Below are 25,021 nucleotides of genomic sequence, written 5' to 3' on the forward strand. Positions count from 1 at the left end.
CTCTAGTTGAGTGGAAACTCTTCTACACAAAGTTGGCCGGTTCTGTGAACCTGGAAACGAATTTCTCTCTGAATGCTTATGTTGCAAGCTCCTCATAGGGAAAGAGCCTTAGAATAACATGAAGTTCTATTTTATCGGCAACTTAGAATGCAAAGTATTTTATTTTTAAACTTCTAAATTTGAAAACAAAACAGCCTAGGTTAAATAATGGTTTTTCCAAAGCTGAATGTGCTCACGTGGAGATCCATTTTTCTGCTTGCAGCACAAAACAACTTCCTACAACTCCTAGGCAGGAACACTACTGATTTTGATGGTCTGTGATTGGATGAATGGATCAATCTCAGTTGGTTATGTCCCCTTTTTTTTCCTTGGTAAGGGCTTAAAAAAATTCTAGAACAGATGGATTTTTCTAGTCTTACACAGACACTTTGATTCCAAATGTCTCCTGAGAGGCATATACCATATTCAGGAACCCATCTTCGTCCTTCTCATGTTCATACACTTCAGAAATCGGAGTGGACACACTCACCATGCTGTGTCCATTGACTAACAGGAAGAACTCCTGATTAGCGTTGAGCTGTAAGCACCTCCTAATGATCTTGATGAGCTCACTCATGTTGACGTGATCAGGTACAAGGAACTTGGTTTTGTCCAGTACAGGAAGTTGCTTCTCACCCTTGTATCGTTCTGTGATCACTGGGATTTTCGTAGGATGCTGCTCTTGGATAAGTCGGACATCTTCTACTCTTTGTTCAAAGGTGCGGTGCTGCTTGAAGGTCTTCTCCGACAGCATGGCGCGGGAGGCGAGGCGGAGGGTCCGGCTGTTCCAGACGGCAGTGGCAGAGACTCCGACCGTGGCGACAGCAACTTCCCTTGTCTGATTGAGTTTAATTCTTAAGAGGAGATGCAAAAAGGCAACCCACGAAGAGGAGAAAATAACTGCAAATCACATATCCAATAAAGGATTAATATCCAGAGTATGTAAAGAATTCCTACAACTCAACACCAAAAAACAAACAACTCAATTAAAAAATGGGCAAAGGACTGGGATAGACTTTTCTTCCAATCGGATATACAAATGGCCAATAAGTATATGGAAAGATGCTTAATATCACTAGTCATTAGAAAAATGCAAACCAAAAGCACAATGAGATGCCATCTCACACCCATTAGGATGACTATTACCAAGAAAACAGAAAACTGCAAGTGTTGGCAAGGATATGGAGCGGAATGCTCGTGCACTGCTGATGGGAATGTAAAATGCTAACAGCTGCTGTGGCAAACAGTATGGCAGTTGACAAAACTGAGAATTTCCATATAATCCAGCAATGCAACTTCTGGAGATACACCCAAAAGAATTAGAGGCAGGGACTCGATCAGATATTTGTACACCCACATTCACAGCAACACTTTTCACAATTGTCAAAAGGTGGAAACAACTCAAGTGTCCGTCCACAGATGAATGAATAAACAAAATGCAGTCTATACACACCATGAAGTATTATTCAGCCTTGAGAAGGAAGGAAATTCTGACACCCGCTACAAGATGGACAAACCTTGAGCACATTACACTGGTAAAATAAAGGAGGTCACAAAGGACAAGTATTGTATTATTCCACTTATATGGTTCTTAGAGTCATCAAATTCATAGAGACAGAAAAAGGGGAAGTGGGAACAGGGAATTAGTGTTTACTAGGTGTGGGGTTCCAGTTGGAGAAGATGAAAAAGCTCTGGAGATGGATGGTGGTGATGCTTGCCCAATATGAATGCTCCAAATGCTACAGAACTATACACTTAAAAATGATTGACATAATAGGAACTTGGTCAGTTAAGCGTCCGACTCTTGGTTTTGGCTCAGGTCATGATCTCACGGTTCGGGAATTCGAGCCCTGTGTCGGGCTCTGAGCTGACAGCATGGAGTCTGCTTGGGATTCCATCTCTTTCTCTCTCAAAATAAATATACAAACTTAAAAAAAAATGGTCAGCATAAAATTTTTTTTTCCCCTTTTGGGTATTTTACCACACACACACACACACAAAGAGTACTGCAACTTTACCAAGCCCAAATCTATCTTTTTATTTCAAGCTCACAAAATTAACAATATTGTGTGTTCAAATTATGTGCTTTCTCTGATATGATTTAAAACATAAATTTAAGTATTCTTTTTTTTTTTAATGTTTTTATTTATTTTTGAGACAGAGAGAAACAGATCATGAGCGGGGGAGGGGCAGAGAGAGAGGGAGACACAGAATCCAAAGCAGGCTCTAGGCTCTGAGCTGTCAGCACAGAGCCTAACGCGGGGCTCGAACTCACGGACTGTGAGATCATGATCTGAGTTGACGTCGGACGCTTAACCGACTGAGCCACCCAGGCGCCCCTAAATTTAAGCATTCTTAAATTTACATACGCTTACGTACATTGGTCAAAACAGTATAAAGAAAAAACAGAAGTATTGTTGAATTTAGTAGTCAGGATATTAACAATACTCAGAATGAAATCAGATTTATAAACACATATATGAAAACTATTCCCCTGGTCATTTACCTACATATATTGGCATTAAAATGTTCAGGAAATGGGGAACCTGGGTGGCTCAGTTGGTTAAGCATCCGACTTCTGCTCAGGTCATGATCTCTCAGTTCACGAGTTCGAGCCCCATGTTGGGCTATGTGTTGACAGCTCAGAGCCTGGAGCCTGCTTCAGATTCTCTGTGTCCCTTTCTCTCTGCCCCTCCCCGCTCACACTCTGCCTCTGCTCTCTCTATCTCAAAGGTAAATAAACATTAAAAAAAAATTTTTTTTAATGTTCTGGAAAAAGTAGGGAAATATCACATTGAGCGACTAGTGACAACCTCACAACAGGTTGCCAACCTGGAACAATGTGGCAAGCAACATCCAATTATTTGTTTTAAAAAAAAAAAAGCTGTCTATGTTGATTAATTGTTTTTACTATTCCTGGCAAAAGGTTTTCTTATTCCAAAGAGTTTCCTGAAATTACCTTAAACATTTCGAGGAGCACTTCCTTGCTGACTTCCAGTCTTTCAAAGGGTTGCTTTTCTTTTATGATAGTCTTACATATGTTCTCCAGGGCCGACAGTTCTGTGCTGGACACGGCTCTAAAAAGAAGAGTATGTGATAGTCAACACAGATTTCTCAGACATCACGCATGTATGTTCCTTTTTGTGGACGCTCGTCATTAACTGAGGAATTTGTGCCTTATTGCACCCAGACTTCAGAAAGTCATACATTCATATGCAGGGCCGATAATCTTACTTCTCAAGGAGGAAAACGGAGGCACCAACAGATGAAGTGATTTGCCTACAAATCTTCTCTGAGATGAAGTGTGCAATTTGAAAACCCTGTTAAAATACTCGCTGGTTAGAGTGTAAGCTCCTTTGAGGCCTGTTCTTCTGTGTGGTCTACCTTACACATGACACATCTACATTTTTTGTTCAAAAGAGCTATAGTAGGGGTGCCTGGGTGGTTCAGTCGGTTAAGCATCTGATTCCTGGTTTCGGCTCAGATCATGATCTCATGGTTTGTGGGTTCAAGCCCCATGTCGGGTCTGCACTGATAGTGTGGAGCCTGCTTGGGGTTCTCTCTCTCTCTTCCTCTCTGTCTGCCCCTCCCTGCTTGCTTGCTCTCTCAAAATAAAAAAAAAAAAAAAAAAAAAAAGGCTGTGGTAAGTGCTCACACATCCCGGCCCTCGCTGACTGCTGAATCTAGGTTGGGAGAAAGATCTGTGAGCGTGAACTGCCGAGTCCAGTCTGGCACTCACAGGGAATGGCCCACTGTGAGCCATCCGCTGACCTCTTTCAGCCACTCCCTGGTTTGCCCTCATTCCCCTCCATGCACACGGCCTTCCTTACCTTTCCTCAAACAAGCCAGGCGTAGGCCCACACCAGGGAGGTCCCAGAGGCCTAGAATGTTTCCCCCAAATGTCCCAAAATACACCCCCACACACAACTGCCTCAGAACTTGCTCCCTCCATCCTGGTCCCCACTTCAACATCACTTCCCCCGTTCATGACCACTGTCATGGCACACACCTCCCCACAGCTGGTTTATTTTCCTTCACACCACTCATCACCACCTGACAGCAGAGGGCTGTTTGCTTTTGTCTAAGCTAGCGAGACTGTTAGCTCCATGGGGACAGACTGATCTGCTCACTTATGAATCACCAGCACCAAGCACAGAGCACATAAGAAGCAGTCAAAAACTCTTGTTGAATGACTCTCTGGGTAGTGGTAACAGGAGATAAAGCTGGACAAGCCTGTACGTAGGAGCTACAGAGTCAGATGCTCAGTTAGGGAGACCATTTAAGCAGTCAGGGTGGGGGGAAGGGACAGGTAAGGACAGAATGCACCATAGTCATCCAGCAAGAGATGCTATGGGTCTAAACTGAGGCGGAAGTAACAGAGGAGGAAGGGAGGAAGGGAGGACAGGAGAACTATTGAGGAGATAGAACAGGAAGACCCGGATGGAATGACTGGATAGTGTGGGGTGACAGTGAGGAACAGGAAATGGAAGGACCCTCAGGTTTCAGTTTTAGCAGCTGGTCCTTAAGGACTATGGGGAGTACAGGGAAGGAGGTGGGCTGGGGCTGGGCACAGAACTCTCGAATGTGAGGCCTCTGTGCACCACTCTGCCTGGTATTTATCTGTGTGAGATGTCTGGCTGAGGCAGATAGCGCCCTCAGTTATCATGGAGCAGAACTGCACCCACTGCTCTCTAAGGATTAAATCTGTGATTCTGGTCTTAATTTACTACTATGATGTAGCAAGTCCCGGATTAGATAGATACTGTATCACTTCCTTCTGAGGAAAAGAAAGTTGGAGATGTTGCTCTGGAATCTTAATTCATACAAAAATTAATTTTCAAACACAGCCAATCTACAGCCATGTTACATAACACACACATTCAGTAAAATAATACGTAACCATCATAAAACAACGGACTGTAAACACATGCCCCCGGGAGTGAATATTCAGTGGTATTACCTGTCTTCAATGAACATGTCATAATAAAATCCATTTTCAATGGGTGGACCATAGCACAAGTGGCCCCCATAGTAAAGCTCCATGGCTTCCCCAAGAATGTGAGCACTGGAGTGCCAGTACACCTGCAGGGCATGAAACACAGAGGGCAGAGGCAATCAAAATCATGTCATGGAGACTTATTAGTCCGGTAACATAAGTAAGCAAGTGCATACACTTTAAGGGTATAAACATCAAGACATAGAGTAACACTGGGGTGCCTGGGTGGCTCAGTTGGTTACGTGTCCAACCTCAGCTCAAGTCATGATCTTGTAGTTCGTGAGTTTGAGTCCTGCATCGGGCTCTGTGCTGATAGCTCGGAGCCTGGAGCCTGCATCAGATTCTGTGTCTCCCTCTCTCTCTGCCCCTCTCCTGCTCGTTCTCTCTCTCTCTCTCTCTCTCTCTCTCTCTCTCTCTCAAAAATAAATAAACATTACAAAGAAAAAGACATCAATTTGAAAAGAAAATCTTCAATGCCCACTGAGAAGAGAACATTTTCTGAGTGCTTTGCAATTATACCAGAGCCATATGCTTGGTTCTAGCGTGAAACTGCTGCTCTGAGCTGCTCCTACACCATTTCCTTCTGCGCATCTTAACTTGCAGAGAAGATGTGACAGCCTCAACCATGGCTTGGACCGCTGAGGGGGAAGCAGCAGCATGCAAGCCCAATTCAGCCCAGAGTGGAGGGAAGCCAGGCGTGACAGACACCAATTTCCTTTCTTTTCCTCCAGAGGCAGCAGCTAAGCTGAACGCAGAAGGCCGAAGTAGTTTTCTGTCTCCACAGCAGTCTCCACACGCTTTTGACAGAATGACTTTTTGAGGGGAGAAAAGTATAGCCTGGGAATGCCTGCTGGTTGCCTGAGACTCCTGGGCAGGAGGACACACATGAGTTAATTCATAGTCCAAGGGCTGGTCATCACATCTACAAGTTCAGAAAGTTTGGTTTTGAATTCCTAAGGAATCAAAGGTTTATGGATAAACTAAAACTAACTGAAGTCACTGGATACATAGAGGTACCAGAAAAGCAAGACAATGGAGTCCCCTGGCAGCCCTTTCTTTCCCTTATTAAATAAAAAACCTTACAATTAGAAAGCTGTTTGACAAATAAGTCAAAGCACAGGGAGTCCTCTGAGCAGGCTATGTGCAATCCCAACCCATAGCATTAAGCAGGGATATGATCCACAAACTGCCCCAGAGCCTCCGTCCTTGGCACAGACCTTTGCTTTGGATGGCGCCAGGAGGGTAGGCTAACTGTCAACAGGAACCCAAGTGTCTTCTTTGGCGCACTGTCCGCACCTAGATGTTTGTTGAGCCAAACACTGTGTTGGGTGCGGAGGATACAACAGTGAAAGAAACGAGTCACTGGCCTCATGCAGTTTACCGCACATTGTGAGGGAGACAGGCAGAAACAAACCAGTAAGTGCGTAATCATGAGAGAAGAAGAGGATGTAAAAGGAGATGAACGGAGCACTGTAATGATAAATAACAGAGAAGGCTCTGCATTCACAGGGAGTCAGGAAGGCCTGTGTGGCTAACACGTAAGGGATAAAGTAACTTGAGAAAAGTTGTAGAGGTAAGAAAGGGCCAGTAACCCTGCGGGCCTTCTGGGGGAATCTGGGTTTTATTCCAAATGCAATGAGATGCACTGAAGGGTTTTAGGCAGAAAAGAAATTATTCAATTTACATTTTAAAACATCGTTTGGTAGCAGGAATGGATTTCAGGGGAATGGAACAGCAGGTGGACATTTTCTTGGGCAGTACTATAATAACACCATTGTTGAATCTCGGTAATGGCAGCAGAAGTGGACAGATTCCAGATATGTTAGGACAGTAATGGCTTACCAATTAGAGACCTGGAGTTGAGGGAACAGGTAGCAATCACATACAATCTCCAAGATTCTAGGTTGAGTAACTGGGTATGTGGTGGAGTTGTGCCCTGAGATGGGAAGACAGGGAAGGAGTAAGTTCTGGGGCTAGAATCAAGAGTTGTCACCGTGGACATACTACAGATTCCTGTATGATATCTGGATGGAGATATTACATGGGTGGTAATGTACACAAGACTGAGGCCTGTCTAGCTACAGACAGAAGAACTGACAGCAGACAGTTAGCAGACAGGACAGCTTAGAACAGGAGCATAAATACAGAGGGTACTATGACTGAGCACTGAGGAATTCTTCACTCTGGAGAAAGATGAAGAAAACGCCAGCAAAGAAGACTGAGAAAGATCCAATGGTGGGAATAAAGCCAGAAAAACACTGGTGCCGTAAAGAATCTTAAAAGAAGAGTGTGGTTAACTGTCATGACTGCTGAGATAATACACAGGATGCAGGGGGCAGCAGCCACTGAAATTGGGGGTGAACCTGACTCACGCCATGATGTAGTGGAAGAGACCACTGAATGGACTACAAGCACAGAGCTAGCGGCTTCAGTTCCTACATGAATTTGCTTGTTTTGTTCACCTCTAAATAAAGTGCCCTACATTTGCTTAAGCCTGAGATCACCGCGGCACATCACTGATTTCCCCCGGGGTTTCACCAAAGCTTTAAAGTAGAATATATATCTATGTATATTCTCTTACCAGATGTTAGGCTTACAAAAGGAAATATCATGAGATATATTTTAAACCTGCAAGCTGTGTCACTTTATAAAATTCCCCTTGTTTCTGTTGTGCATGTTTGTCAGCTTTATGTGGATATTCTTCCTGTCATTTTCTACATGAATTTATCTAGAAGGTGGAGAGTATTTCTTCTGTATGTTACATTATGCACTAAAATAGTCTTATAAATAAAATCACCTTTTAAAATAGAAAGGTGTCTTGCATGTTTCCATACAGCAAAAAAAACCTTTAAAAAATCATTATCACTTTTTAAGTTTATTTATTTAAAGAGAGATTGTGTGTGTGTGGGGGGGTGGGGGGTGGGGGGTGTGCATATGAGCAGAAGGGCAGAAAGAGAGGGAGTGAGAATCCCAAGCAGACTCTGTGCTCTCAATGTGGAGCCCACCGTGGGGCTCGATCTCACGAACACTGAGATCATGACCTGAGCCGAAATCAAGAGTTGGACCCTTAACTGACTAAGTCACCCACCCACCCAATTTATCATTGTTTTAGATCTGAGTTTTCAAAATTTGTTTTCCTATAGGGTTTCTTTTTCATGGATATGTATTAAATATTATAAATTAGTTTATGTTCAATATCTTAGTATATTCACAGTAACAGGAAAATAAATTCCAGGAACAACAACAAAAAATATTCGTTACTAAGTTACATGAAAAGAAGCATCAAGAGCTTAACTATTTTGATACTGGTTGCTGCATCTGTAAAATGGGGATTAAAACAGTACCTGTGTGCTAGGGTAACTTGGGACTCAAGGAGATAATACATGTGCGCATAATGGGCCAGGCCAGTGCTTGGCTCTGGTAAATGTTTATTACTATTATCATTTTCATCAACAACCACAGATATTTATGAAAGCCCTATAATCTGATGTCAGATACCATGTTACGAGCATGGCAAGCAAACACTGACTGGTTAGGCACTCTAGAAAGATTTCCCATGATAAAGAATGTTTCTTTTTTCATGATGTTACTGAATGCCAGGAGGAAAGGACTCCAAAGATACCAACACCTCCATGGAACATTAAATTTGGTAGTTCTCCCATTCCCCGAACACCCCAATGCCTGACACATTGAAAAAGTTCAATAGCCAGCTATTAAAAAAGAGACATAGGAACAACACCTGCAGACAAACCAAGAGCCAGCCAGTGTAGGCAAGCACAAGGCTTTCGGGTAGGATTTGGGCCTTTAGTTGAGGATCAAAACTAACTGCCCCACCAACTATCATGGCTGCTCTTGGTTCCAGCCCCTATTTGACTTTCTCCAGAAACTGACACTATCTGAAAACCTCTCATTGGTTGTTTTCTTGTTTAATACCTCCTCCTACTAGAGGTAAACTCTTTGAAACAGGAGTCTCCATGTTCTGTCCACTGCAGCCCTACAGGGTCTGGCACATGCGTCCAGCACTGTAGATGCTGGTCAGGTGACTAAGGGAATATATACAATTGTAAAGTCTAGGGATGACATCCGGGATGATGCTAGGCGACAGTTGTTAACAACTAGTAAGAAAAACTAAATAATACATATATGTTTTGTGTTTCTCCTAAAAATTGCTCTTTCTGAATCACTTTCAACATGATTTTATTAATATTGTATTATTTAGCTACTTAATTGTTATGCTTTGCATATTTTAAACAGGAAAGTAATTATAGTATGGTTCTTATAAGTTTGGATTAACAAATCAAGAAATCAAGTGTCACGATTAATAGAAACTAAGCTAAGCTTAGGTTAGGTTTTAGGCAGATAATGGACACTGCCTGAAGAGAAATTGCAAAGTTAAGGTAACAATGTATATCAGAGAACTACATGAAATGTGGTATCTATTTTATAGAATATTACATTAATAAGTATTTAAAGGATGTCTAAGGGGTGCCTGGGTGGCTCTTTGGCTCAGGTCATGATCTCGTGGTTCATGAGTTTGAGCCCCACAAAGGGCTTTCTACTGTCAGCACAGAGCCTGCTTTGTCCTCCTCTCTCTCTCTCTCTCTCTCTCTCTCAAAATAAATAAACTTAAAAAAATAAATAAAAAGATATCTAAGCTTTGATAACTTTTCCCAATTCTCCTGCACATATTATATTATAACGTAGACCCATTTCTAAGAATCTATTAAAAATTCATGTCAAATGTACATTGATTTTATAATTAAAGCATTATAGCATAAGGACACAACTATCTTCAGAAATGATAAATAAGGGCTACTTTAAAAGCTAATATATATTTGTATGTATTCATTCCACAAAAATTCACTAAATACTTACTAAACACCAATACAGAAATTTTAAGTTCTAGAAGGTTACAAAACTCATCATTCTTGACTTCAATGTGTGTCTTTGTACATAACATAGTTCACAATATCCAAAGTTTAGTTGATTCTTTTTAAATACTTACAGCTTGGGCTTCCTCATTATCAAACATAAGCAGCTCTAGAGTGGAATCCCCTTCCAATGGACGGTCCAAGTCCCATAATTCACCATTGACTTTGGCTACCACTGTGCTTTCAGCCAGTTCCTGACTGGTAAAAGAAGAGTCATGTGAGAGTTAACCTTATCACATGCTGCAATGATTTGTTAAAACAAAAGATTAAAATAATTTTTAGGGCTTTTTTTTGAGTGAATAGAAAGTACAAATGTAAACTAAAAGAACAGGTTTTTCAAATTTTGTAACATTTATTTTAAATAAAAAAATAGTACACATTCACTGTAAAAAAAAAAAAAAAGAAGAACTTGGAAAACAGAAAAAGACAAAGAATAAAACCACCCTGAAATAAATGATCGTAACATTTTGGTACATGTCTTTCTAGTCTTTTTATACATCTACCCCTCCTCCTCCTCCTCTTCCTCCTCCTCCTCTTCCTCCTTCTTCTCTCTCTCTCTCTCTCTCTCTCTCTGTTACACACACACACACACTTACAGTTTTTTGAAAATTGTTGACAAAAATAACACATTAAGAAACCTAGAAAGCACAGAAAAGCAAAGAAAAACATATCACCTTCAATCCCACCACCCAGAAATTACTGTTAACATTTTTCTGTATGTCCTTCCATGTTTTTTTTTAATTTTTTTAATGTTTACTTATTTCTGAGACAGAGAGAGACAGAGCCTGAGTAGGGGAGGGGCAGAGAGAGAGGGAGACACAGAATCTGAAGCAGGCTCCAGGCTCTGAGCTGTCAGCACAGAGCCCGATGTGGGGCTCGAACTCACAAACCATGAGATCATGACCTGAGCTGAAGTTGGACGCAGGTGCCCCTGTTCTTCCACGTTTTTAGGTAAATATATACACCAATATAAAAATCATAATAGTACCATTCTGTATATGTTACTTGGTAATGTACTTTTTAAACTTAGTAAGTCACACATTTTCCTGGATGGTAGACAGACTTGAAAATCATGCTGGTTGATAGCTGCAGCAGAATCAAGAATTGATTAATGGATCCTCCATGGCTGGGCACTTTGGTCATTTCTTGGCAGGAATGTTTTGTTTTGTTTTGCTTTGCCAATGACAAATAACACTGCCGCGAACATTCTTGAACACACATCTTAGTTCCCAATTATTTTTTTCCCAGGAAAAATTGGTCAAGTAAAACTGCTGGGTCAAGGGCAATGCACTTTAATGACCTTGCTGGAATATACTGCCAAATTTTCCTTCCAGGAAAGGCACAAGAATACTTTCTCTGTGTCCTCACAACGTCAGGTACTACTAAACTGTGTCATCTTTACAATATAATGTTTTAACTTGCCTTTCTGTGAGCAACTTGAGCAGCAGTACAGTGCTGTGGTTAAGAGCACCTGCCCTCATGTTAGACCAACCTGGACTTGAACACTGGGCAATTTATTCTAAGCTTCAGTTTCTCATCTGTAAAATGGGAATTTATACAACCTTCCTCATACATTTATTCTAAGGATTAAATAAGGTGTACTCTCATAATACAAACTTAATAAATGTTAGATATTGTTATTAGGTAGAATTTTATTTCATTTTTACTGGCTGTGATGGACTGCTAAGGATTCTTCAAATCCATTCCCTCCTTCTGGTATAGTTTTCCAGGTTCCCCTGGAAGTTTGGAAGCAATGGGTACCAGCAAAAGTGGCCTGTAGCACTTCCGTATCTCAGCCTTAAGGCAGTGGAGAGCCCTCTTCCACCCTCTCCCCGCCTTCTGCGGACTACAGCACGCTGGTGGGGTTCCCTGGACCATGCACACTAGTGTAACATTGTACATAAAGATGGTCCAGCAACCAAACATAAGGAATTCTGGTCCCCAAACGACTTATGGAGAATTGCTGCCCTGTCAAGCTGGACCCCGCACCTCCAGGTTGCTACCTACCTACCTGAGAGAGACTTTGATCATATTTAAGCCACTGAAGCTGTTGCAGCAGCCTAGCTTCTATCTTAACTAATACAAAAAAGTAAAGGGGCACCTGGGTGGCTCGGTCTGTTAAGCATCCGACTTTGGCTCAGGTCATGATCTCACGGTTCGTGAGTTTGAGCCCCTCATCGGGTTCTCTGCTATCAGCATGGAGCCCGCTCCAGAAACTGTACCCCTCTCTCTTTGTGCCCGTACCCCACTTGTGCTCACTAGAGAGCATAAGACAGAGGTCTCTCTCAAAACAAATAAGCTTAAAAATTTTTAAGTTTAATTAAAAAAAAAGTAAGAACTTGGAAGTAACAAAAACAAAACACATGGCACTGGCTTGGCAGATAATCTGATACTTGAAAAATATAAATATTGGTAGATATTTGATAAAATATTTGATACAACCTGCAGGCAAACTCATGTGCTTACAATGCCTGGAGCATATAAAGCAGCAGTAACAAAAAGGCAGAAGGTTGGTAAACACTGGGTAGCTACTGCAGTTTTTGTAAACACCACCAGACCGAGATAGGCTCCAGGGAGGATTGTCCCGTTCACAGGCAGAGATGGAAGGGACAGGCCTCCGCCAAGAGGCTGTGCCTGTGGCCTGTAATTCAAACTGATTAAGAGTCCAGAAATGTGGGGCTGTGCAAGATTGGAAAAACAGTCTATTGTCCCAAACAGCAGGAGGGACTGGCACTTAAAACCCCTCTCAAAAGCCACACATCAAGACAGACAAGAGGGGCCAGGCCAACCACACGGATTAAAGGGTGCTGCCCTCCCACAGCCTGTTGTTTCCTAGGACCTCAGTCCATTAAATTGAGGGAGAGAGAGGAAAGAGTCGAGCACAAAAACCAAGGAACAAAAGCATGAGAAGTCTCCATCTAGAAGAATTCCTTCTTGTGGATTATTTCTCTCGGATTACTCTCGGAGATTACTTCTCTTGGAACTGATTAGAAGCAGACCGACTGGAAGTCTACCACACTGGAGACAACTGTGCTGCCCAGTGACAAGCCCAGCTTACAAACACCTGTGACTGTTGGCTCCTCAGAGGAGCTCTGAGCCTCCCAGTGTGACTAATGAGGATGAGGGACAACTAGGACCTTCCCACAGAGCAAAATCAGGGCCCTTGGAGGACAGTGGACAAGCGGGCTGCTCGCAGAAAACAGGGGGTGGCCAGGTGGGCTGATCCGGCACTACCCGTTGCCAGGCTGTGGGCCTCACAGTCCCTGCCAGCAGGACCTGATGCCTTCTGTACATTGCTGTCTGTGTTATTCCTTCTTTTCCTCCAAACATGCTTCCCTGTGATGGCCTTGTGAGTACCCCACCACTGCGTATACGTGCGGGATGGGCGGCCTTGTCAAGTAGGGTATTTGCTGCCAGAGTGTAAGGAGCCAGCCTGACGGGGGTGTTCTGCAATGCACTTGGACATCCTGTGCTTTCAGCTGATGGGACCCAGAGTTGTCTCACCTGGGGAGGGACTGAGCATGTGGGATGATGAAAAGAGGGTCTCACAGATCTCTGGATGTCACAGGGGCACACTGTGGCAGATGTGGTCCCCTAAACTATGCTTCCTCTCTTCCATGGCGAGAAGGCTTTATAGCTGGACATGCGGCTGGCAGGCAGGAGCTACATTTCCATTCTCTCTTACAGCCAGGGGTGGCCATGTGACTAAATGTGAGCCAATAGGATGTTAAGTGGAAATGAAAGTGCGCCACTGAGGGGTCTGGGCCTCAAAGCATCATTGTTCTTCAGCTGCTCCTCCCCGCCTACCCCCCCCCCCCCCCGCCCCGCAGGAGAGTCCGTGGGTCCATGAACTCAGCTTCCACCTCTCCCCGTGGACAAACCCTGCCTAGGGAATGGCAGGTGACAAGACAGAAGGAACCCAGGTCCACCAAGGACTGCATGGCCCAGAGACGTCCTCCACCAGCCTGGGCTGGTCATCTCTGGACTGTCAAGTGAGAGAATGTGATGTCTACCTCATTTAAGCCATGGTCATCGGGAGTCTCTTGCCACAGCAGTTTAGCCTAACTCAGGGGTGCGCAAACCTGGACTTCATCAGAGACTCCTGGAGGGGCTCATAAACATACAGATTGCTAGTTAATTCAAGAGGCATGGAGCAGGGCCCCAAGAATTTGCTCTTCTAAGTTCCCAGATGGTGCTAGTGCTGGTGATTAGGGGACCATATTCTGAAAAGAATTCTTTCACCAACTACTATGAACTGTCTTTTGCCCATTTCTTTCTACTAGGTATTTTCTTAGGATAAATGGCTATGAATAGAATTACTGGGTCCAAGGGTTAGGGTTTGCACGTTTTTAAAGGCTTTAAAAGTCTGAGAGACTGGACCTATTTATCTGCCCTACACCAGAGTCACTTCCCCAAGACTGTATCAGTATTAACAGCTATTCATAAATATTGGACAAATCAGTAACACATAATAATTCTGTTTACATTTCTCAGATAATCTATTCCTCTGTTGAAGTTTTCTTCTTTTTCCTATTAATTTGAAAAATACTTCGAGAACAATCATTTGTTCTATATAGTACATTTTTTTCACATCTGTCATTTTCTGTTTTATGTGTCATTTTTACACATAGCCATTTTTCTTGTTTTATTTTTTGTGCAGTTTGAATCTTTCCATCTTTTCCTTAATGATTTCACTTTACATGTTATGCTTAGAAAGGCATACACTTGCTCAGAGCAGGAACAGTCATCTATGCAATCAACTCTCAGTTAACCAAGACAACAGGCAGTATAATTTAATAAAGCTATTAGTTTCTCATTTATTTTATATCCAGACACCTCACTGAACCCTTACGTATTCAGATAGTTTTTCAGTTAATACTAATCTCTAATTCACTTTTTTAGAGTTCCCTCCTTGTTTAACTGTTCTTTTTCTAACTGCCTGAGTTGAACTCATAGTCTGTTTCTTTCTATTCTTATCAGAAAAACCTTCAACACTATAAATCACTACTTTAGATATATTCCACAGATTTCTGTGGAATGATCACTACTTTAGATATACTCCACAGATTTCTGATATATATTTTTTCCTCATTAGAAGTACTTTCTAAAATTCTGTGCTTGTTTTTAGTTTGTTTCACGGGAGTTATTTTGAAGAGGTTTTTTTTTTTCTTTCTAATTTTCAAGTTTTATTCTGTTTTGCCTTGTCATTTAATGTTTACTGAGTTCATAACTGATTTCATTTTACTCATTGAATGTGAATGGTATGTTTCTGCATTTTTTTATTAAGGTTCTGAGGAACCAAAAACATGACCACAGGTCTGAGAGATCTCTGTCTATAGACCACAGCGACTGGTGAGCAACCACTAAGTCTACCTTACAGTGTTACTATTCAGACACATGATCTTTTCAGAACTGAGAAAGGCAGGTTAAAAGTATACCATTCCTGAGTGTCTATAATTTTCTATTTCTGATTTGATGCTACATTATGTAACTCAAAAAGGTTCATGACGAATAGTTATTACAGATTATACTGTTTGTCTACTTTGGAAATAAGTCCCAGTATCCCATGTGATGATTTTGGCCCTGAAATTCTGAAGTCTGATAGTAATATTATGATCACTGCTTTCTTCTTACCAGGTTTGCCTGACACAAGCTTTGCTTAATCTTTTAGTTTGGGATAACTTTATTTTGGGCACTCTTGCAACCCCTCTATCATGAAACTTGATTGTAGGGGTTGTAAACTGGTACCCTGCAGAAATGCATATTATTAAGGTTACAACAAAGAACATCTTCTATAATCAAGTAACTTTGTTTCCCAAGTTTGAGCTGGTTTCTTCAGTGTAGGACTTCTCAGTCTCCAATATGTTAACATGAAAACTGACTCTCCATGAAGAAACATAAACTTATTTTGCCTCAAAGCCCATTTTCCCAGCACATCTATTCATGGAGAGCCTGAAAAACATGAGAACAGGTTGGGAGGGGGCTGCAGAGTACAGGATATGATAGGATGGGAAAAAAAAAAAAAAAACACACACACACACAATCTTAACCATAGTTTTCAAAGGAAACCTGAGTACTTCAATTGTTGAAAAAACTTGCTTTTTATATAGCAAGTTTATTTACATGGCAGTTTTGAGCTTTAGCTTCCATGGAATTATATTTAATGCTAGGAATTAACATTGGTCAAAATAACATAACTTCACTAATGTATCTAATTTCTAGGACAAAGTACTTATTCCAGGGTTTATACATACACCCTCACATACATCTTCAATCTGTATATAAGTCATTTTGTACATTTCTGGAGGCACTTTAATTTTCAGAGTATTTTACATATGCAGTATTTCAGTTAATTTTAACAACCTCATTAGGTAAATGGGAAAAGTATCATTTCCACAGATGTAAGGAAACAGGCTTGGAAAGATCTGCCCCACTTAGTTTGAAGAGCCACCCATGGTTATTTACTGGTGAGACAATAACTTGACTTGAAGTCAAGTCCAGCAAAAGATCTGTAAAATCTCATGGAAAAATCTTGATGACCAGCGTCAATGTAATGGGACCTGTCAAGGATTAAACGTTTTTCTCTACTGTATATTTTTATCAGAACTTTAAAATGTGGACATTTTAAAGAGGAAGAGGTCTTATTCTGATATTCAATTACTTATTTAAATGCCCTCTTTAGAAACCAGAGGGAAATAACTAATGACATTTAATTTATTCAACTGAGTGGGGTGCCTGGGTGGCTCATTTGGTTGAGTGTCCGACTTCAGCTCAGGTCATGAACTTGTGGTTCACGAGTTCAGGCCCCGCATCTGGCTCTGTGCTGACAGCTCAGAGCCTGGAGCCTCCTTAGGATTCTGTGTCTCCCCTGCCCCTCCCCTGCTCGCTCACGCTCTCTCTCTCTCTCTCTCTCAAAAAAAAAAAAAAAATTAATTTATTCAACTGAGTAAGAAAAAAAACACTTTTCACAGCCCCTGAGAACACAGTGTTACCAAGCGCTGGCACAATACTGAATAAAGAATATCTTCTCCAAATTATGGTTTACCTAATTTCAGCAGCTACTTGATAAGGTGTTGTTTTCCAAACTTCCCCTTCCACTGTTTTCCCATCAGCCACTCTCACTGTGATCACATTGCTTGTATTCCCCTTTCTGTCATTAATGGCAAATAAGAGCTGATGGTCTCTCTTCAATATTTCAAAAAGCTTCAACCTTTCCTTTATGAAATTTGGTTGATTTTTCACCTGAAAGTCATCAGAATACAAGAAAGTGAACATACACAGCCCACTTTGTTCTAACTGTTCAACCTCCAGTAAGTCTCACCCCATACTCTGCACACCACAGGTCATTTCCAAGTCTCCTTCCAGTCACTTCTTTCCTCCTTCTTAGCTCTCAGGGTCCAGCTCAGAGCCCACCTTTTCTAACTAGCATGTCTCCCTACACTACATGTTTAACACCTGTGTGTGCACAGTCCCCTGATTCAGCACCTATTTATACACCACACCCCTTTGTTCTCTAGTCCTTCCTGTTTGTCTGATCTCAACCAGACTGACCCCTCTGAGGCCAGGTATTCCTCCTTAGCTCCTGCCAAGTATTTATGCTGGAAACATGCTATTTTGATGATTTATACAGTAGCTAATTTCTTTAACACAAAAGAACAGCTGGGCTATCTCAACTTAGACAAAACAGCACTTGAATACAGCTGACTGTCTAGCTCATCTCGAAGTTAAGACAACTTGCATCTAAAGCTAGCAAGGTTTTAAATATACTACTGTGGCCCAAATTAGCAATTATGTTTTAATTAAAGATCTTGGGCAATTAACTGTACAAGCATATTTAAATTACAAGTCGTATTTTACATTATTTCCATAGCAACAGCTTACCTCACTCTCAGGCCCACCTTCCTCCTCCTTCATTTTAGTGCTCTTTTCTTGGCTTTGACTAGAAGGAGGCTGAGAAATAAAGGTGAATTATAAATAACTCACAGCAATGACAGGAAAGAGCGACGCATTTGGAATGTGCAGAAGAGAGGCACATGCCAGCAGTCAGCAAGTGTCCCATGTTGCAGGCTGGGCTTCCCTGACCACCACCTACAACTCTCAGCGGGCAAATCATTTTCTGGGGTTCCATCCTTCCTGTCTGTGCATTTTCACACACTCTTGCTAAGTACACTTAATATGTTTGGCTCTTGAAAGTTTCACCCCTAAACTTTCAACAGATAATGTCGCTGTAAAATGGTTGTGTAGCTGCCGCCAGACTTTAAATGCACTATTTTAGGAAGATGTTGCCAGTGCACCACAGTTACCCTTGGTGAATAACTCAAGAACACCCCTGAGAACAGTCTGAGAAAGCTTTCAACACAACACTTCAACTTAGGTGGCACGAAGATAATTTGTCCTTCACCGAAACAAAATATTAAAATATTGTTAAATAATAACGTTAAATATACAGACCGTACCAAGAGAACAACAAAACCACCTGTCGTCAATAGCTCAGAACCAGCCATTCATTAGAGGGAATGGAAGAGTTTATATATGTAACTGTTGGTCTTCCTGCTCAAGGAAAGAACAGAGAGTTTTAACCGCTCCAGCATTTTTTTTTTTTTTCAAACAAAGGAAAATGCTATTTCTGCTACTGAAGAAAATGTGTGACAATTTACTGGAAGAACTGCGAAATCACACCATTAAGTCAGTCTGGCGACTGCTGGAAATCCGGGGCTCCAAAGGGTATCCAGGCTACTCACTGGTTCCCAGGCCTTAGCAGGTGCACAGAGCAGCGCTCCGCGAGGGGCGGGCCCTGCAGCGCGCAGGGAACGCACCCGTCCTTCCTGCGGGACCACCGCTACCCGCACACCGTCGCTACCCGCACACCGTCGCAGCCCGCGGCACCGCCCTCCCGGGGCTCTAGGCGGCACCCGCCCGCCTTCCCCGCAGCGAGCCCTGTCGCCCCGTTACCTGCGCGCCAGCAGCCGCGCGCCCGGCCTCCTCCTGCGCCGCCGCCGCCCGCGCCGCGCTCTCCAGCTTTGCCTGCTGGCTCAGCTCCTCGGCGAGGCACAGCCGCAGGCGGGACAGGCGGTGGCGCAGGTCGCGGTTCTCGGCCCGGAGCTGCGCCACCTCCCGCGTCAGGCACGGCCCCTCGACCGGGCAGCGGTCGGGAGCGTTCAGCTGCTCGTCCCTCAGGCGCTGGACCTCCGCCCACAGCCAGCGGATGTCCTCCTCCTGCCGCTCCAGGCGTGAAGCCACGGCCTCGGCCGCCAGGGCCTCGGCCGCCATGGCAGCCGGCTCTGCACCGCACCGACGCCGCTCCGTGTGCAGCCTCTACGGCCAAGGGGGTAGCAATACCCCAGACCGGCAGAGCGAGACAGCGGCCGTTTTATATATAAGCTGAGGGAGCGCGGCGACGGGGAGAGGCGGGCTGACAGGGAGAGGCGGGGCGGGGCTCTCTGCGGGTCGTGGGGTGGGACTGTAGGAGCTACGACGAGGCGGGGCGACAGGGAGGGGAAGGACTATCGGGGGGCGGGGTTACGGTGAGGGGCGGGGCGACGTAGAGGGGCGGGCCTATCTGCAAGCAGGGACAACAGGAGGTGCGAGGAGGCGGGGCGACAGGTGGGGAGGGCCGACGAGGGGGGGAGTGGCGGCAGAAGGGGCGGGGCGGGGCTCTCTTCAGGGCTGGGACTGTAGGAGCTGTGGGTAGGCGGGGCGACTGCAGGGGTGGAGTTGAGGCCGGGCACACTGCTGGGGTGGGGACACACGCGGTGGTTTAGGGCCTGGAGAGCGGCGTGGGGACTGAATAGGGTCACAGTGCTTTCATAGCTAGCCACATATCACCATGCATTGGTTGAAACGCAAGTTATCCAAAATCTTGGGAAGGCTAATATCTCACTTCTCAGCATGGCTCTGTCTTTACTCTGGAATTCTGCCGGTCACTATTCTTCCAACTTGCATCTAGGTTCTGAATAGTGGCCATTGGGTTTCAAGCCAAGGCTGACCAAGTGCAGAGGCTGCTGGGCACAGAAGATCTCTAAGAAAAGGCGGCTAGCAATTGTTAGCTTCTCGCTGGAGACCAGGGCAAATGCCACAGACACTCTGTATACCCCGTGACTGTGAGCATGAACCTTAGTATAACTGGAACACAAATTGATTTTTTTTTTTAAGTACGCTTCACCCCCAGCACGGAGCCCTACTCAGGGCTTGAACTCACGACCCTGAGATCAAGACCTGAGCTGAGATCAAGAGTTGGAGCTTAACTGACTGAACCACCCAGCTGCCCCATGACACAAATTGATTTTTATTAACATTCTTAGGACTTAGAATGTGTCATACACTATTCCATGCTCTTTACAAATATTAACTCCTCTAGTACTCATAACAAAAAACACTACTGTTATGTCTGGTAAATTGATGGATAAACCGAAGCCACAGAAAGGCTAAGTGACTTGACCAAGGTCACACAGCCACCGCATTACAGAGCTGAGATTCAAACTCAGACAATTTGATGCCAGTGTCTATGGGCCTAACACTGTGGTGCCTTTCAGTGTTGGTAAACATATGACCATTTCATATGAGATACAGATAATAAATGCCATTAGAATTCCAAAATAGGAGAGCTTAGTTGGGCTGATGAAGTTAAGACAGAGAGTAATTGCTCTGGAAAATAAAGGTTGGCAGTTATTAGAAAGGTTGAGAGGTGAATGAATGCCACTCTGGGAGCAGATTCAGCATTCCAGAGGCTGGGATGGAGCAACTAATGGGGATAAGCTAACTGGAATCACAAACAGCTCCCAGGAGGAAGTTTCATAAAGTATGGCACTAAAACCACTGTATCTTTTTATTCTCTTCCCTGGTAGGCTTCTGGACACAATTACACAGACTCGCTGCCTGTACATTTTTTTGGCCACTTCTGAACCAGCTGCCATCTGGTTTCTGATCCTTCCATCCTGCCATGACTTATGTATTGTCAAATGCATAGAAGCCTGGCATGGGGAGCCTGGCTTAGAACCCCTCTAGCCCCAAAAAAGTTTTCTCAGGCTCCTTTGTAATTTTTCTCTCTTGGGCCTCCATCCCCAATCTTAGGCAACCACTGATCTTCTTTCTGTCACTACAAATCAGTTTGCATTTTCTAGAGTTTTCTATAATGGAATCATATGCTATGTACTCTTTTTTTTTTTTTTTTTTTGCTTCTTTCATTCAGCATAATTTTAAGATTTACCCATGTTTTGGGGGTGTATATATTGTTCATTCCCTCCCCCCCATTCCCAGTAGTATTTCATTGTATGCCTATACCACAATTTGTTTTTCCATTTATCTGTTTTTGGACATTTGGGTTGTTTCCAGGGTTGGACTAGGATCTACCTGATGGTGAGCTTATTTGGTTTCTGTGGTTGTTTCCAGTTTCAGAAAGCAGAGTTTAAACAGACATACTCAGCAACCGGCAGAATTTCCACAGTGGTTCCCTGACCCATGGGGTTAAAGCTATTCTAGTAGGAAAGACCAAGTGGAAGCCACTAGAACTTTCTCAATCTTAGAAAATAGTAAACCAAAAGCAATACCACAGTCCGGGGGGAATTGCAGAGAGTACTGCCACGCTTAATGTCTTGAAAGATGCAGCATTGTGATTCTCACCAGACGTCCATTTACCTTACCTTATTTGGCCTGTGTAGCGAACAAATGGATGTTGAAGAATTGCAGTAGATTTGTCATAAATCTAATTAGACAGTGGCTCTAGTTGCAGCTGCTCTTCCAGAGATGCTATCATTGGTGGAGTAAATCAGCATAATCTCTGGCACCTCATATGTAGCTATTGATCTGGCTAATGCTTTTACTTTATACCTATTAGTTAAAGGCCATCAAAAGCAGTTTTCATTCAGTTGGCAAGACTAGCAATACATTCCATAGTTCCGCCCCAGGACTCTCTAGCTTCACATCATAATCTAGTCCACAAGGATTTTTGATTGCTCCTGCATTTCAAAGGCATCATGCTGATATCCTATCTTTCATAATATCCTGCTGATTCTACCTGGTGAGTGGGAAATACCAAACACAGTTGACTTCTGAGCAATGTGGGGGTTAGGGGCACCTATGCCCTGTATAGTGAAAAACCTGCATATAATTTTTGACTCCCCAAAAGCTTAACTATGAATAACAGAAGACTTGAAGTTGACCAGAAGCCTTACCAACAACATAAAGTCAATTAACTGTATGTTATATGTATTATATGCTATTCTTACAATAAAGTAAGCTAGAAAAAAAGAAAGTGCTATTAAGATAATCATAAGGAAGAGAAAATACACTTAAAGTACTATATTGTAGTTATAAAAAAATCTGCATATAAGAGGACCCATGCATTTCAAACCTGTGTTGTTCAAGGATCGCCTATACTAGAGTCACCTTGGGAGGACACTTGAAAGCTATAGGGAGGCAAATAAATCCCAAAATTAAAATTTGCAGGAGATTGCCATTCAGTGAAATTTTTAGGGGTCCAGTAGGTCAGGGCACCTAGAGATGTCAACTCTAGGATGAAGAAAAGTTGTTGAATCTTAGCATTTTCTTGTTAAGAGACATAATGCTTACTGGGCCTTTTTGAATTTTGGAGACAATGTACATCTCATTTGAGCATGTATGTTACTCTCACCCAATTACTTTATAACTCAAAAGACTGCAGTTTTGAGTAGGAGTGAGGAGATTCTAAATCAGGTCAAGCTGCTATGCAAACTACTTTTACCCATGGACCACAATGATTCAACATTTGATGGTGATTGAAATGTCCATTGGAGGTAAGGGAAGTATAGGTAACCTTTGACAGAACTTAAAAGGGAATCACAGCATAGTCCTTTAGAGAAAAAACAAAAACATGTCATTCTTTGTTTTTGAGAAGCAGCTTAAGTTTTGCTTCTGGACCACAATAGAGACTGATCTCTTAGTCCTGGGCAATCAAGATACCAAGCTACCTAAGTTGTCCATCATGAACTGGGTGTTGTCTGACCCAGCAAACCCTAAGTTTAGGCATGTATAGAAGCACTGTGTCATCAAATAAAGAGGTATGTCTAAGATCTTAGACTCTTCTGTATTTAGGGTTGCAATAAAATACATGATACACAGTTAAATTTGAATTTCAGATAAACCATAAATAATTGGGGGTATATGGATTCCCCATGCAATATTTTGAACATATTTATACTAAAAAATTATTCAAGCCAAAGAATTAAAGTTGAGACAAAGGACACTTTATAATATAAGAAATGTCACATTCTGCAATGACAATATAGCAATTATAAATATCTATGAGCCAAACTACACAGCACTCACCTATATAAAATACAAACTTCAGGAAATGCAAGGAGAAAGAGATCAAACACACTAATAATAGGAAAATTTATCACACTACTCTATTCAAGATAGGTCAAGTATACACACACAAGTGTAAGAATTTTTACTTTTATTTATTTTTTTAAGAGAGAGAGTGTCTGTGTGTGCACGCACACACAAGTGGGGGATGGGCAGAGAGAAGGAGAGACAGAATCCCAAGCAGGCCCCATGCCATTAGGGCAGAGCCTGATGTGGGGCTCGAACTCACAAAATGCAAGATCATGACCTGAGCCAAGATCAAGAGTCAGATGCTAACCCAACTGTGCCACCCAGGTGCCCCTGAAAGGATCTCTATTTTTTTTTTAGTTTTCTTTTTTATTTTTAAAAATTTACATCCAAATTAGTTAGCATATAGTGAAACAATGATTTCAGGAGTAGATTCCTTAATGCCCCTTACCCATTTAGCCCATCCCCCCTCCCACAACCCCTCCAGCAACCCTCAGTTTGTTCTCCATATTTATGAGTTTCTTTTGTTTTGTCCCCCTCCCTGTTTTTATATTATTTTTGTTTCCCTTCCCTTATGTTCATCTGTTTTGTTTCTTAAAGTCCTCATATGAGTGAAGTCATATGATTTTTGTCTTTCTCTGACTGACTAATTTCACTTAGCATAATACCCTCCAGTTCCATCCATGTAGTGCAAATGGCAAGATTTCATTCTTTTTGACTGCTGAGTAATACTCCATTGTATACATATACCACATCTTCTTTATCCATTCATCCATCGATGGACATTTGGGCTCTTTCCATATTTTGGCTATTGTTGATAGTGCTGCTATAAACATGGTGGTGCATGTGTCCCTTTGAATCAGCACACCTGTATCCCTAGTGGATAAATGCCTAGTAGTTTATAAATAGTTTATAAATATCCCTAGTGGATAAATGCCCAGCCAATTGCTGGGTTGTAGGGCAATTCTATTTTTAGTTTTTTGAGGAACCTACATACTGTTTTCCAGAGTGGCTACACCAGCTTGCATTGCCACCAACAATGCAAAAGAGATCCTCTTTCTCTGCATCCGTGCCAACATCTGTTGTTGCCTGAGTTGTTAATGTTAGCCGTTCTGACAGGTGTAAGGTGGTATCTCATTGTGGTTTTGATTTGTATTTCCCTGATGATGAGTGATGTTGAGCATTTTTTCATGTGTCAGTGGCCATCTGGATGTCTTCTTTGAAGAAATGTCTATTTATGTCTTTTGCCCACTTCTTCACTGGATTATTTGTTTTTTGGGTGTTGAGTCTGATAAGTTCTTTATAGATTTTGGATACTAACCCTTTATCTGATATGTCATTTGCAAATATCTTTTCCCATTCCATCAGTTGCCTTTTAGTTTTGCTGATTGTTTCCTTTGCTGTGCAGAAGCTTTTTATTTTGATGAGGTCCCAGTAGTTCATTTTTGCTTTTGTTTCCCTTGTCTCCGGAGATGTGTTGAGTAAGAAATTACTGTGGGCAAGATCAAAGAGATTTTTACCTGCTTTCTCCTGGAGGATTTTGATAGCTTCCCGTCTTACATTGAGGTCTTTCATCCACTTCGAGTTTATTGTTGTGTATGGTGTAAGAAAGTGGTCCAGGTTCATTCTTCTGCATGTCGCTGTCCAGTTTTCCCAGCACCACTTGCTGAAGAGACTGTCTTTATTCCATTGGATATTCTTTCCTGCTTTGTCAAAGATTAGTTGCCCATATGTTTGTGGGTCCATT

At 42.6% G+C, this 25,021-nt stretch overlaps 2 protein-coding genes across 2 annotated transcripts in view; both read right to left on the minus strand.

Annotated features, from left to right (window-relative positions):
* TARS3 (threonyl-tRNA synthetase 3) overlaps positions 1-19,362 on the minus strand; it is a 62,730-nt gene extending 43,368 nt beyond the window's left edge. The window contains exons 1-6 of the mRNA XM_042988225.1: positions 18,919-19,362; positions 17,848-17,916; positions 17,012-17,208; positions 10,041-10,164; positions 5,000-5,121; positions 2,999-3,116 (exon numbers count right to left, since the gene is read on the minus strand). Coding sequence (XP_042844159.1) covers positions 2,999-3,116; positions 5,000-5,121; positions 10,041-10,164; positions 17,012-17,208; positions 17,848-17,916; positions 18,919-19,236 — 948 coding nt within the window. The 5' untranslated portion in view covers positions 19,237-19,362. The remainder of the gene's footprint in view (positions 1-2,998; positions 3,117-4,999; positions 5,122-10,040; positions 10,165-17,011; positions 17,209-17,847; positions 17,917-18,918) is intronic.
* On the minus strand, positions 229-850 carry LOC102971370 (microtubule-associated proteins 1A/1B light chain 3B). The gene has a single exon (XM_015543691.2). It carries the CDS (start codon positions 791-793, stop codon positions 416-418), a length of 378 nt encoding a protein of 125 aa, XP_015399177.1. The 5' UTR covers positions 794-850; the 3' UTR covers positions 229-415.
* Positions 19,363-25,021: the final 5,659 nt, after the last annotated feature.

The sequence above is a fragment of the Panthera tigris genome, chromosome B3 (assembly GCF_018350195.1).
Source record: "Panthera tigris isolate Pti1 chromosome B3, P.tigris_Pti1_mat1.1, whole genome shotgun sequence".
In the NCBI taxonomy this organism is placed as follows: domain Eukaryota; kingdom Metazoa; phylum Chordata; class Mammalia; order Carnivora; family Felidae; genus Panthera; species Panthera tigris.